Source organism: Barbus barbus, assembly GCF_936440315.1.
Source record: "Barbus barbus genome assembly, chromosome: 36".
In the NCBI taxonomy this organism is placed as follows: domain Eukaryota; kingdom Metazoa; phylum Chordata; class Actinopteri; order Cypriniformes; family Cyprinidae; genus Barbus; species Barbus barbus.
In genome coordinates, this window is record NC_136714.1 from 17,602,191 (window position 1) to 17,617,223 (window position 15,033).

At 35.1% G+C, this 15,033-nt stretch overlaps 3 protein-coding genes across 3 annotated transcripts; 2 read left to right on the plus strand and 1 right to left on the minus strand.

Annotated features, from left to right (window-relative positions):
• Positions 1–443: 443 nt before the first annotated feature.
• Positions 444–1,825, plus strand: LOC306856086 (small ribosomal subunit protein bS18m-like). The gene is made up of 6 exons (XM_079395094.1): positions 444–571; positions 755–813; positions 911–994; positions 1,067–1,124; positions 1,210–1,269; positions 1,399–1,825. Exons 1-6 carry the CDS (start codon positions 499–501, stop codon positions 1,473–1,475), a joined length of 411 nt encoding a protein of 136 aa, XP_079251220.1. The 5' UTR covers positions 444–498; the 3' UTR covers positions 1,476–1,825.
• Positions 1,641–6,880, minus strand: LOC306856085 (BRCA1-A complex subunit Abraxas 1-like). The gene is made up of 9 exons (XM_079395093.1): positions 6,649–6,880; positions 6,431–6,521; positions 6,303–6,339; positions 5,935–6,001; positions 5,627–5,823; positions 5,410–5,529; positions 2,820–2,904; positions 2,605–2,719; positions 1,641–2,200 (listed from the first exon to the last, which is right to left on the minus strand). The coding sequence occupies exons 1-9, from the start codon at positions 6,733–6,735 to the stop codon at positions 1,824–1,826; spliced, it is 1,176 nt and encodes a 391-aa protein (XP_079251219.1). The 5' UTR covers positions 6,736–6,880; the 3' UTR covers positions 1,641–1,823.
• Positions 6,881–7,270: 390 nt separating this feature from the next.
• On the plus strand, positions 7,271–14,048 carry LOC306856087 (glycerol-3-phosphate acyltransferase 3-like). Its single transcript, XM_079395095.1, has 14 exons — positions 7,271–7,411; positions 8,721–8,918; positions 9,202–9,268; positions 9,876–10,170; positions 10,678–10,752; positions 10,943–11,032; positions 11,497–11,590; positions 11,678–11,793; positions 11,879–11,934; positions 12,343–12,428; positions 12,524–12,652; positions 13,023–13,102; positions 13,487–13,562; positions 13,942–14,048. Exons 2-14 carry the CDS (start codon positions 8,775–8,777, stop codon positions 14,032–14,034), a joined length of 1,401 nt encoding a protein of 466 aa, XP_079251221.1. The 5' UTR covers positions 7,271–7,411; positions 8,721–8,774; the 3' UTR covers positions 14,035–14,048.
• Positions 14,049–15,033: the final 985 nt, after the last annotated feature.

A 15,033-nucleotide genomic window follows, 5' to 3' on the forward strand; every position in this document is an offset into this window, starting at 1 on the left:
TTAAGTTTTTCGAATGTATTTAAATGTTTCAAAAAACGAGTGAGAAAACTGATTACAAGTGTTTCGAGAATCCAGAATGATCCATAGACTTCCATACAAAAAATCTACAAAACTACTACAAGCTTTTTATTCAAATTTTCCATTTTTATTTTATTTTATCATTGATTCTTCAGCTGTGAAATAATATATCAATAGCTAAACATGTTAATATATCAAAACCTTCTCTTTCCAATATTTCGCTGATTGCGAGTCTTGCAAAGAAGCAAAATCTATAAAAAATGACTAACGTTAAAGCTTTTTATACTAACTTTTTATTATTATTTACCTTTGCCATTTCTTTTGTAAATCAAAAGGCCATATTTATTTTAAGGATATCCATGTTGAAGTGACGTTCGCTTGCTCCGATCTGGTAGGTGGCAGTAAATTGCAACAAACGTAACAATAACCGCAAAAGAAGCAGGCAGAAACTGTCATGGTGGCCTCCTGTTACATCGAAGAATGCTTGCCCTTTCTCTTAGTCGCCTGTTATTACAGGCTCTTCCCAAGCAACCGGTCACACCTAGGGCTACAGGTATCTCTGCTACATTATTTTAGTATGCAAAATGTTTTTCAGGACTGTTACCCAGTAACTAGTAAATTTTCGTAAGCACGCAGCTTCTTTATCAATAATAGACATTTAATATTTATTTAACTAGGTGTTACAGGAAAATATAGTCATGAAATATTGCAAGTCTGTCTATTTAATCTCTTCCAGCACAATGCATCAGAAGTCTGACAACATCTCAGCAAGAACCTCTAAAGAAAGATGATATGGTAAGTTTTTTTTTTTTACATGCGTTAAGTATTGAAGATCTCTGAAACCATTTGAATACTTATTTGCACTAATATTACAACATGCTATCTTATCCAGCCTATGAAAATGGAAAACCCATACAAGTCCCCCCCGAAAACTTGCATCCTGTGCAATGTAACTGTAGACTTCAAAAACGTCCAGGTTGGTAAAATGTTATAAATTAGTTATAAATATTTTAATTGGCAAAATAATCAAAAAGCTCTTTTCCTCCAGCTGTTGTCCCAGTTTATTTCACCACACACAGGCAGAATATACGGCAGACACATAACAGGTGAGAGGACTGGGTTCAAATGGTCACATTAATGTTTACATAAATGGGATTTTGTAATTTGGGACACCATAACTCTTGCTCACAGGCTTGTGTGGGCTGAAGCAGAAAGAGGTATCGAAGGCAATAAAGAAAGCTCGTTCAATGGGTAAAGAATTTATGGTTCTAATTTGTTTTTTTTTAAAGAATTAAATATTTATGTGCTTTCAGTAAAATTCCATGAATATACAGTAAAACCAGAGTATTTGACTAACAAAGGTCTTTGTAATGTCCACAGGTTTTATGTCAGTCACTCTGAAGGATCCACAGTTTATTAAAGACCCTGATATTTGTGGCATCAAACATTCTGAATAAGTTCTGTATGAAGACTGACACTGCAGACCATCCTTTTGTTTCTGTAAAGCTGTATAATCTATCAAATGGGGGGAAATAAACAATGGAACATAATTATAATAACCTGATGAGTCAGAAATCCATGTAGAAAATGAATAAAATTCACTTAAATAAAAACACCACATATGTGAATTCAGTATTTAATTTAAGGAATTTATAAACCTTTACAAATACAGTTAAAAAAAAAAAATTAAACAATTAACAAAATAGAAAGCATATTAAGATAAAGGCAACCTCCAAGTATAAAATTTATGCTTTCCAGTCATGGCTAGATTGCTGTACCAATAAAACCAGGCTAAGTTTCATTCTTTAAAAGGTAGGAGAGATATTTCTGTTCTGTCCGTTCATATCAATCTCTGTATCTGACTCGCTGTCAGAGGCCGACTCGCTGGTGTCTTTAGTTTTCCTTTTCCTTTTAAGTCTTTGAGGATAACCAGCGGCAAGGCATTTTTTCCTGAGTCGGGGGGCTGTGTCCTTCTTCCTGGGGTGTTGATTCTCCAAAATCAGAGGCAGCTTGGTGGGAATATCAATGTTATGGTCAGTATTACAGCACAGTTCTGATACAGGGTGACCCTGGACAGTGAGGGTTTGTGTCCTTAATGAAGGCGCATCGGGGAAGAGCGTTCTGAGAGCTGAGCACAGAAGTACATTCTCTTTGGGTTCATCTGGAGAGGCATGTTTTTGGGCTGAAATAGAAAGATACTTATAGAGTTACTACTGCTACATTACAACAAGATATGTAAGGAAGCACACACTAAAATACATTTTTTATTTTTAAGTATTGAATTTTTTTTTATTTTTAGTTAAAGATAAAGCTGATCTATGGTTTGTGCAAAATGGTATTTAAAAAAATAGGCCTAATAATCTAATGAAACCGAACTTTATGCAATGTTATACTACTACAATGAGAAAAGGAATAAAATTGATAAATTAAATACAAATATATGGTTACAACTGCTACCTTAAAATCTGTATGCAAGCGCACAATACAAGACTGAAGCCCTTTTGTTTGAAATCTGCAGACAAGCCCAAGTTTGTAGTGTGTAATTGGCCTTGGAGGTTCCCATATAAAATGCAATAGAGATCTTACTTTCATTTTCCTCCGAGTGTTTCTTCTGTTTCGTGATTGCCTCCTTGAGCTGTTTGATTTCTTTTTGAAACTTCTCTACTGCTCTTTCACTCTTCTCCACTTTCTTACACACTTCCTGTATAACAAGAGATGCATATGAATTGTTCATATGATTTACATATACTCAAATCACACTGGATAAAATTTTGCAACTAATAAGAAATGTAGTGACTAACCTGCATTTCTCCTAATAGGGCATCATTCATGCTGCTGATATTTCTGACCTCTTTTAAATCATCTCCTGAGCAGAAGAATTTTGTCCTGAGTGATAAGAAAAAAAGATCACTTCTAAAGAAAAAGATTTGTATATAAAAAAAAAAAAAAAATACTATGCAATTGTTTCCTAAATGTGTTTTTACTGCAGTACTATGTGGTTTCATTTTTCTTAAAATTAAAGAAAGTAAAAAAAGGTAATTCAGAAAGCATCTTAACCCTTAAAAGAGGTGTGTGTATGTGTGTGTATATATATATATATATATATATATATATATATATATATATATATATATATATATATATATATATATATATATATATATATATATGGCAACTGGAAAAATGCAGCAGTGATGATTTGGGTCTGTCACAACCTTCTATAAGCAAAGTGATCAAAAAAACAATTACAGCACTTTCGGAACCTTATTGTGTCGCTGTTCATTTCCTATAAAGTATGTTAAGCATGACAGCATGGTAAATAAAAAATAAAGAATATATATAGGCTACATATATAATGCGTGTGTGTGAGAGAGACAGAGAGTATGGTAAAACAGGAAAAATTACACCTGTAATTTCAACGTGAAGGCTTATAATAAACCCTACTCTTAAAAGCACTTTTATTTCCTTCTTGGACAACCAACCAATCACAGTCTTCAAAAGACTGTGTCATAGCTAGCAACGGGTTCAGCCCCGCCTGCTCACTAAGATAAAAGTATTTATTTTCCTCACTCAGAGTTGGTGTCAGATTGGTCCTGAATCACTTTTAAGCTAAGACTCCCTGTTGGGCAACCAGTTGGGCAAGAAGTAACAGCTGCTCTTGCATCCAGTTTGGTTTTCTTTTACGTTTGCATGTCTTACTATCAGCCATGATAATTCTACTCTGTTAATTAAAAGGCTGTTTACATGCATATTCACTAATTATGGGGAGCACACAAGAGGCTGACAATTAGCTGAACATATACTTGTTTAATTAGTGACACTTAGCGTGCATTTTAAAGTCCCCAGGTGAAAAACAAGTGCACTTCCATAATGTACTTAAAGTGCTCTATTTTCGCGCACTAATTTTGTACTTAATATACTAAAAATGATCCTTTAGTACTCCTTAAGATAAACTTAAGATCATCTAAGTGTACTCAATTGTGCTATTTTGAGACACCATGAATATGAACTAAAATGCACTTTTAACATACTATCTTTGTATTTAAAAAAATTTATTTAGCTACCACTTGTAGTACACTTGAACCCATCTTTCATACACTAGTACACTCAAGTGTACTACAAGTGGTAGCTAAATACATTTTTTAAATACAAAGATAGTATGTTAAAAGTGCATTTTAGTTCATATTCATGGTGTCTCAAAATAGCACAATTGAGTACACTTAGATGATCTTAAGTTTATCTTAAGGAGTACTAAAGGATCATTTTTAGTATATTAAGTACAAAATTAGTGCGCGAAAATAGAGCACTTTAAGTGCATTATGGAAGTGCACTTGTTTTTCTCCTGGGAATGTGGCAATTATTTTTATTTTTAAACCTTTATTTGAATAAACAAATTGTCTCAGCAGCTTTGTGAATAGGTTTTAAGAGAAAACTCTTAGCAAAAAACCTTTACTGCTATTTAGGAAAACTCTTGGAGGCAAGATAAAATGTTTTGTGAATACGGGCCCTGATCTCTAGATTTGGCTCTGACCCCTCCTTAAATGAAAGTCTATGGGATGTTTTTGCATTTTTACCATCTACCAGGTAAAAAAGTTTGCCTTGGCAAGCAAAACCAAAAAGACTTGAAAGATATTTGTTCACCCAAAAATGAAAATGTACTCATCCTCAAGCCATCCATGACTTATGAGTTTTCTTCATCATAACAGATTTTGAAAATTTTAGAATGACATCATTTGCTCACCAATAGATCCTTTGCAGTGAATGGGTGCCGTCAGAATGAGAGTTCAAACAGCTGATGAAAACATCACAATAATCCACACCACTCCAGTCCATTAGTTAATAGATTGTAAAGTAAAAAACTATGTATTTGTAAGAAACAAATCCAGCATTAACATGTTTTCTTTGCTTTTGCTTCTGGCTAAATTTTGCTTTCATCAGTGAAAATACAATCATCTAGTCTGAATCAGGAGAGAAATACATCCAAATCAAGCACCATTTACATGCAAAAACAGTTCTAAACAAGCATGTCTGTGTATTTTGATGTGAGGGATATCAGGGGATGGACTTTTTTTACTGAAGTAAGCGTTATTATGAAATATAGACTCATTTTGTCTAGAAGTAGAACCAGTTAAAAACACCTTACTGAAGGAACTGTATAGCGAAAAGCTGCATGTTTGTAACAAACAAGATGTTTATTGATAGACGGGTTGTGTGGATTACTCCCATTCTGACGGCACCCATTGACTGCAGAGGATCCGGTGGTGAGCAAGTGTGATGTAATGCTAAATTTCTCCAAATCTCCAATCCAATGAAGAAACAAATTAATCTACATAAGCAAATACATTTACATTTGAACTATTCCTTTAACTGCAAATAACAGTCTGAATGTACCGGTGTTGATTAACAGCTTCACTCTGTCCTAAAGATGGACATGTGCCTGACACTCTCCAGTAGTCCTGTTGTTCAAGGTTTCCCAGGTTGCTCACAAAGATGGGGATGTTGATGTACTGGCTGCATGGAGATAATAAATGCACCTTAGATCTCTAAGCTTCAAAAGTCTACCGAATGTTTGTGTGGCAGATTTGAGTGTAAAATCCTCAGATCTCACCTGCTGTGCCATATGAAAGCTGAGAACTCGAGTCGATGGGTGGAGCCTGATGCTGTTGCCTGAGACGGCGTGAACAGCAAGAAAACAAGTTCCTGATTGGACAGAATCTTTCTCATATTCTGATGAACCACTTGTTCCATGAAGGTCATTTGCTGTTTGGTGTTTCTTCTTTGTCTGTACCAACCAATCACATTCTCCTTGACACAAGTACACGTGTAATAAGAAAACACAATTTGTTAATGCAAATCACATTTTGGATGTATTCAGCGGTAGAAAAATTAGCAAATGTTCTAAAATGTAGGAAATACCTCTTGGTAATCAGACAAAATGTGTCTTATATTCTCCTCATTGACATCACCAACATTACTGTAGAAGCTTTCAAGAGGATGTAAGGCAATGGTAAATAAAATTTAAATGTTTTTAAAAACTCTATATCAATTGGTGAGTTGTGGTCTAAAAAATGGGCAAAACACTAATACATAAAAATGCTAAATGAATAGTAAAACAAGTTTCTCGTCGCAATGTTTGATTTTCAGTGCATATTTGATCATTTTTGTATCATAAACAACTTTGTACCATACCGGGTCACCACTTGATGTCAATGATAAAGCAAAACCAGTTGAGAACCACTGCTTAATATAAAAAGAAAAAAATAAATGCTGAGCAACTGACTTACCTATGGAGTTTATGACAAGGGATGTGTTTCTGAATGTCTGAAAAAGAGAAAACGTCATGACACTATAGTTTTTGGGTTTCTTGTTGCAACTATTATATGAAAATATTAAATAATTCGAGTCAGTTTACTTATCGTGTGCTCAAACTGTATGTGATCAATTTGTGAGTCTGTGATCCTGCAGTTCTCCTCTCCTACACTCTCTCCAAGAATAAGACCTTCCTTTAAACAGAATACAAATATAAACAGAAGTTATAGGACGGTGGAAATGCTTAGCAGACATCTCTGACAAATTAGTTTGCAATTTAATTCATAACCAAGGATCACACTGGGATCTTTTAGCACTTACCACATCCGCATCACTGTTCAAATGATGAAACATCAGTGAACTCAACACGAAACCCGATATACGAACAGTTGTGTTGAATTCCTCCATGCTTTTAGACTAAACCGTGTGTTAACTACCGCAACCTCATAGTTTTAAGTTACCAGGCTACATATGTAAACTTTCTGCGCTCGTAGGTTTCCTTTAGTTATTCTCTGCATAAGAGACGGCGGTTTGCAACTGAACACGAACTTATGCTGCCACCACGTGGTGCGGAGTGTTTTACGACTTCTGCATTGACGGTAGTTATCGTGAAACTACTTGTGTTTTTTTTTTTTTTTATAGCATATTTTTGTTTTGAGGGGAATTTTAGACAAACGTTGCATGGCTGGGATTTCATATTTGCAAAATGTATCACTGTCACAGGCTACTTCCCAGTAAGCAATTGGAGAAACACTGTGCAAATGAATATTTTTTAAAGAAAAACAATATATATTTTTATGTTTTTTAAATATTTTATGCGTTATAGATAAACGTATCGTTTAGCGATACATTTTCACCAGATATAGTGCGTTTATTAAGGTTGTAAACAACACGAATATGATAAGACATTTCCTAACGTACCGCAAGGTGGCGCTAGTGCATCATTTATAACATATGTGTCCGAACTTTAGCCAGTCATACGAAAACTTCGGACATAGTTTGGAGATTTTGGATATACAATATATGTAACATCGTCTTCAGACGTCTGGAATGAAGAAATGAAAGTAATCGAGGTGTTGTGAAGGTGCTGTATTGAATCTTAATCCTCGTTTGGTTGCTGTTGTTTTAACGCTCATGTGATCCTGTTGTTAAGCGGTTTCTGATAACGGAAAGGAGGACTACTCAAGAAAAGTTAACGTTTTCGATCATTATTTTATAGGCTATTATATTAAAATCATCTAGTAGAATTGTATTTAGATCATATGCATTTCTGATAAACTGTTAGGAAGTGTCTAGGGGGATTACGGAGACCCATGTTTCCGCCGAAATAAGCTACTAACGTTACAGCTATTAGCCACAAATATCATATCATTTCAGAAAATACCATAATAATTACTACAGCTATCCACAAATGTCATATCAAATAAATAAAACATAAATCCCACAGTTAATACATCTATTAGCCACAAATATCATTAAAAATGCCATAGCTACTACAAATTAATAAAATAGACATACCATAGCTATGTACAAATGTCATAAAAAAAATTAAAAATACCATTAAGTTACTACAGCTACTCAGCTATTCTACCAACAGAATAATAAACTTGTAGATCTATTAGCTCTCACTATAAAAATTATATGAAATAAAATGTGACCCTGGACCACAAAACCAGTCTGTATGGGTATACACTGTATGGGTCAAAATTGTCGATTTTTCTTTTATGCCAAAAATCGTTAGGATATTACGTAAGCATCACGTTCCATGAAGATAGTTTGTAGATCTCATACCATAAATATATCAAAACTTCAGCTTTGATTAGTAACATACATTGCTAAGAACTTCATTTGGACAACTTTAAAGGCGATTTTCTCAATCTTTTATTTTTATTTATTTTTTGCACCCTCGGATTCCAGATTTTCAAATAATTGTATCTTAGCCAAATATGATCCTATCCTAAAAAAACAATGGAAAGCTTAATTAGTCAGTTTTCTGATGATGTATAAATCTCAATTTAAAAAAAAAAAAAAGACCCTTATGACTGGTTTTGTGGTCCATGGTCACAAATTACAAAGATATTCATAAAGGTTCTTATAAGCTGTTTAGTTTGCATAATATTTTTTGTTAAGTAAAATCATAAGCCAAAAATTATAAGGTTTTTTTATTTTTTATTATTATTATTATTTAAAATTTTAGTGTCTTAAAACTGTTTACAGGGTTATTCGTTTTAGGGTGAAGTCAGCAATAAACAGGTCAGATGCTGTACAGTAATACAGAAACAGGCCACCAACCACATAAAAAATTTCCCCAGAGGCAGTACTAACACACTGATTACAACATTTTAAACACACACCACCTCTGTTTTGGCTTTTACCTTCACCCGCTTGAGCAGATGGCCCGAGCACAGAGCCCCGTCCCATAGACTGACAGGAAGGAGAGCAGAGAGATGGAAGGTGCTTGGGAAATCGCATTCATGCTCTTCCAGGTGTGGCTGTCCATAGTAGTGTGGCTCATCGTGTTACCTGCCATGTTCGGTGTGTCCCTGGGGTTCACAGATATCTACATCAAGGTGCTGGTTAAGACACTGGAGGTAAAGGCACTAAATCATATCTCATCATATATAAATTAATTGTAGATGCAAACTTAGAAAACTTTTTTCCTTTACCTAGACCTGACAGAAGTTGAAAATGCCAAGACAAACTTGCAAAAGAGGGTCAAAAGGCATAAAACTAAAATAAATTTCATCATCAAGAGTTTCGTTTTTAGAACAGGACATATTGAGCTTTGATTTGTACATAACAGTTAAGCTATCCCTGAATATAGAAAGCACTGTGTTAAAGGTTACCTGAAAATAAACTTGTGTTCTGTGACAGTGGGCGACTCTCAGGATACAAAGAGGACAGAAGGAACAGCCAACACTGCCATCACAGTTAGCCAACGGTGAGTGAAATGATGTCTGTCAAAGCAAAAAAAACATTTGTAAGTGCAAAACATCATGTGCATAAAACATAAGTGTTCGATCTCAAGATAATGTCATGTGAAGCCACAGTTTCCTCTTTGGAATTATTGATGCTGCATATTAGACAATAATAATAATAATTAGACAAACTAAAGCAAGTCTGCTTTAGTTTGCTGCTTTTGTTGTTTTATTAATATATTCCTTTTTAGCATTTACACAGTTTATATGATAACAAATGTCACAAGCTTTCTGTTTTAGTTGACAGCTCTTTATATAAAGTAAGAAAATAATGTTTGGAATGCTTTTATTTTTGGCCTGATGCCTGTCAGTCATGGTCAGTCTACTGTAATTGGTATTGCAGCAAGTGGTGGATTTCATAATTTCAGTTGATCTTATTTCTGAACTTTGTCCAGCTTCAGACAAGGCATTTTTTGCTTGGACCTGGAGCTCAGGACACACATGAAATCATGCTTACATTATTATATCCAGACAAAAAAACAAAAACAAAAAAAACACATAGTGGAAACGCATTGTGCAGTTTTCTCCTTCTCCGTCTGGTCTCATTTCAAATTCATAATGTGTTATCAGGGATCATTGAGAAAGATGATGGCTCTATGGAGGAGGAGATCGGAGAGCTGCGGCGATCCCATCCTAAAAATCTGGAGAGGGGAGACTTTACACTGTGCGATGCCTTCTATTTCTGTAAGAAAGGCACTGAAAACATTGTTGAGGATCAGGTGACTCAGCGCTTCACATCGGAGGAACTGGCTTCTTGGAACCTCCTCACACGAACCAACAACAACTTTTGTTACATCAGTGTGCGGCTCACCATCATATGGGGCCTGGGAGTTTTTATACGTTACTGTATCTTGTTGCCTCTCAGGTGAGACTGGACTGATATTTCATTCATCAGATGACATTAATTCATCGAGGATGCATTAAATTGATCAACAGTGTAATCTTTTACATTGCTTTTTTACAAATGTTATTCTTTTAAACTAATCATCATATAAAACTAATCATCATATAAAAATCTTATAAAATATGAAAACAATGCATCATGGTTTCCACAAAATATTAAGCAGCAAAATAATTTTCAGCATAATAATAAGAATTATTTCTTGAACACTATCCTTGGATCATGTGACTGAAGACTGGAGTAATGATGCTGAAAATTCAGCTTTGTCATTACAGGAATAAATTACATTTTGAAATATATTAAAATAGAAAACTTAATTTTACATTCTAATAGTATTTCAGCTGAGCATTTAGATTTTTTTTAAAAATGACATTAAAGCACATTTCCACTCCCATTTCTCATTATTGTGACCTGAATGTTTTTTTTGTGATTGACCCATATATTTAATCATGTTATTGCTCTTTGTCATAGGATCACGTTGGCTTTTATCGGATTGAGTTGGTTGGTGATAGGAACTACTCTTGTTGGATTGCTTCCTAGCAGCAAGTAATTAATATTGCATGACATAATTAATTATATCATACCCTCTTGTATTTAATTTATGGACTGATTGAATTAGAAATATTTTAAACCAAATCAGCTAAGTTTGTTATATATGGATGGAATGCTGATGTTTAATTTCATAGTAAAGTTTGAAGAAGCATTTCCTAACGTGAAGGGTCTGTGTCTCTTTCAGTGTGAAGGACTGGCTCAGTGATTTGGTTCATATTACATGCTACAGAATATGTGCCAGAGGCCTGTCCGCTACCATCCGCTATCATAATAAGTGAGTCACTGCTTCTTTTTTGATCCCAGTCTTTCCACTTTGATCTCACTGGCTTTGGGTTCCCTCTGCTTCTCTGTGTTTTTCTGCAACGTTGTATATATATATATATAATATATATATATATATTTTTTTTTTCTTTACATTTTTATATTCGTTTAAAACATGCCTAGAAACGTTGTGGAATGTGGAAAAAAGTGTATTTTGCCAACCAAATGAATAAAAGAATCTGAAGAATGACTGAAGTGGATACAAGCAATTCAGCAGCAACATAAGAGACTTTTAGTAAGAAGTGCTAGAAATTGTGAAGACTTACATTGTAACTTGTAAGACTGAGATGGGGAAAGGAGAATTATTATGTCTCATTGTTATTCTCGGCCCATTCACGGACACCTCTTTCTTTTAATCACTCCCTAATATAGTCAAATGACCACTGTTTCTTATATCTCTCATGGGATGTGTTTCAGAGAGAATCGGCCGAAAAAAGGAGGTATCTGTGTTTCCAACCACACTTCCCCGATTGACATTGTCATTCTGGCGAATGATGGATGTTATGCTATGGTGAGTCACTCTGACTATATCAGCTGTGTGACATTGTTTGTCTTTAGAGGGTCTCAGGTGTCTTTAACACAATTTCATTGTCCTCAGGTAGGTCAAGTTCATGGAGGCCTCATGGGGGTCATCCAGAGGTCAATGGTGCGGTCCTGTCCCCATGTGTGGTTTGAGAGATCCGAGATGAAAGATCGCCATGCAGTTGCCAAAAGGTGACAAAGTGTGTGTAGATCAGTCTTATGGAGCATAACATGTCCTCGCTTAGGACATAAAACCTCAATTTTGCTGTTTCTGCAGGTTGAAAGACCATATTGCTGATAAAACTAAGCTGCCAATCCTGATCTTCCCAGAGGGTAAAAGTTATATTCATGTGATTGTGTCCTTATGCAAGCCTCTAGTAATGCAGTAATCTACTACAAAAAAAAATTATAAAAGTGGAAGCTTTAGAATAAAAAAAAACCTTCTCACAATATAAACTTGCAGTTATGAGGGGGAAAAAATTAGAATTGAGAGTTGTAATTACCTTTTTCATTTTTTGTTTAATGATTTAAACTCATAAGTTTAAAAAAAGTCAGAATTGTAAGCTGTAATCTTGTAATTATAAGAAAAATTACTTTTTTCTGTGGTGGAAACAAGATTCCATATACAAATATAAATCATAATATACATATTTATTTTCTATATATATTACACATTTATTTGAATAAATCTCTGTCATTTGTTATCCTGTTCCCTATGGTCTGTCTTTGTGTCTGTTGTAGGAACTTGCATTAATAATACATCAGTCATGATGTTCAAGAAGGGAAGCTTTGAAATCGGTGGAACTATATACCCAGTAGCAATCAAGGTATCGAGTAGCCTACCAACAACCCAGTGTTTTCTTACTGCAGTATTACGGTTACCCTCTAAAAGGGACACACCTCATGTACTTCTCTCTTTCAGTATGACCCTCAGTTTGGAGATGCCTTCTGGAACAGTGCCAAGTACAACATGGTGAGCTACCTCCTCAGGATGATGACCAGCTGGGCCATCGTGTGCAACGTGTGGTACCTCCCACCTATGACTCGACAGGTAAGCAGTAACATCCATCTATCTATCCATTCTCCAAATTGCTTGTCCTTTTTAAAGTCACAGGGATGCTGTAGCCTAAGCAGAGACATGAACATAAACTCATTCATTTATTTAAACATGGGAACCATAATCAAACCTGTTTAAAATCATCCCAGAATGCACCAGAGCTTGCAGAGCTGTAGTATAAGCATAGAGTTACTACTAACTACTTTAAAGAAGCTTGAATGTAAGATAGGTGTGATTTGTGTATTTTTTCCCCACTTCCATTTCTGTTATTACTTAGTTTTGATGAATTTGTTGAAGATTTTACGTGTCTAAACTTTTGACTGGTAGAGCATTGCTTCCTATCTATTGCATATGTTTTTCGTAGGATGGAGAGGATGCTGTTCAATTTGCTAACAGAGTTAAATCAGCCATAGCACATCAGGGAGGACTGGAGGATTTGTCCTGGTAAGAATACAAACAACCCTGCACAAAAAAAAGCTGAAAAAAAAAAAGTTTTACATTTACACACACACATATATATATATATATATATATATATATATATATATATATATATATATATATATATATATATATATATATATATATATATTAGTATTTGTTATACTAATTATTATAATTTTCTACCTTGAAGAAAACCTAATGATTAAATGTGGACTGTAAACATGCATTAATTTTTTAAATGTCTGTAGAATGCCTATAGAATGTATATTTATTAGTGGATGGCAAATATGATGGCAATATAATCTCAACATGACCAAATATTGGCCTGGTTTATATGAGTCTATCACACATTTTTGATATTCACAAAGTATAATTGTGTTACAGGGATGGAGGACTGAAGAGGGAAAAGGTGAAAGAGTCATTTAAGGAGGAGCAGCAGAAGATGTACAGCAGTATGATCGTAGGCTTGGACTTTAATGAAGCCTCTGTTGGTCCCGCGTAAATTTAATTTCACACTATTTATGAACTTGATCTGAAAGTGTAAAACACTTCTAGCTCAGCGACCGGACACAATCATTCAGCATCCATTGGTGTTGCTCCTTATGATTCAGCAATATTTTTTTAAACTGGAAAAAGTTTTTGTGAGATCTGAACTTGTCCTTCTTTGTTTTGTTTTTTTATATGTACAGAAATCTTAAACTTGTGATGATATATAGTTACAAGATATGCCGAAACACTCAGATTTTCACTTTGTTCTCAATCGTTGCTTGGAGTTAGTTATTGTATAGATTTGCATGTTAAAATATCCACTTTGTGCATGTTCATATTGTATTTCTCAGGTCCAGTGGGCTGTTCCTGTGTGGACACTAGAGGTCACTGTTACCAAACGAAAGACACATCAGACAGCTCACTATCGTGATTGCCTTTCCTAATAAAATAATGAAATTAAATATTCATCTCTCCAAGCATCAATCGTTTAATTTAGCATGATATTTAGCAGTCCTATAATAGAATCGCTCCTATTCTCAAAGTACACAACGTGAGTGAAAGCAGCGTAGAATGTAAATACACAACAATTACATTAAGCCTTTTCAGGACCCGGGAAAAGGCAAATCTGTCTCCCTTGTGTCAATTAGTGATGGGTGATGCACAAAGCACCATTGAGCTCTTGATTGCAGGAGCACCAGCTCATTTTACTTAGAGCTCCATTGAAACGTCTGCCATTATAAAGTCATTAGGCGCAAAGATTTCGCTGCGGAAAGTGGACAGAAAGTTTCCCAGCACGGGGAAAAGGAGAGGGTGAAGTCACGGTAAATTCAAAGAGGAGACGGTGAGCAATATGTGCTTGCTGCGATGGCAGTTTAATAAAGAAAGCATAGAGTGTGAAATAGAACATAGTTATTCTCTGGAGCAGGCTTAGCTTTCTCTCTTTCTCTCCGTCTCATCACCAGACGATCCTCCAGCCCCCGCCAAAGGCAGCGGCGGGCTTTAATAACAGTCCTGCAACTTAAATTGCTTGAACAGAAATGTTTGTTCTCCCCTAACAGGATTGTAAATTATTAATCGGATCTGAAGCCGATTTTATAACCTGATTGTTGAGGTGGGATTCTCCACGAGCAGTGCTCTGGCACACCATTTACTGTGATGTATGTGTCTGCACATCTTTATATCCAATTTAATGTGATTCGGATAGATTTCAAAGCGACATCATAAAAAGCATGGAAGTGACCCCGGCAGAGCCTCGAATGTAGACTCCAAGCGACAGGCGGCCACGTCTCGGTATTTTGATTCGATTTTCCCGATTTCGGTTTTTACCCAGATGTGATCTATACAAATGTAATGCCAGTACACTCAGTAAATATGAATAAATCACTAAATTAGATCATTTTCCTGGAGAATGTAGTTCAAGCTGGACATCATTTTAAATCACG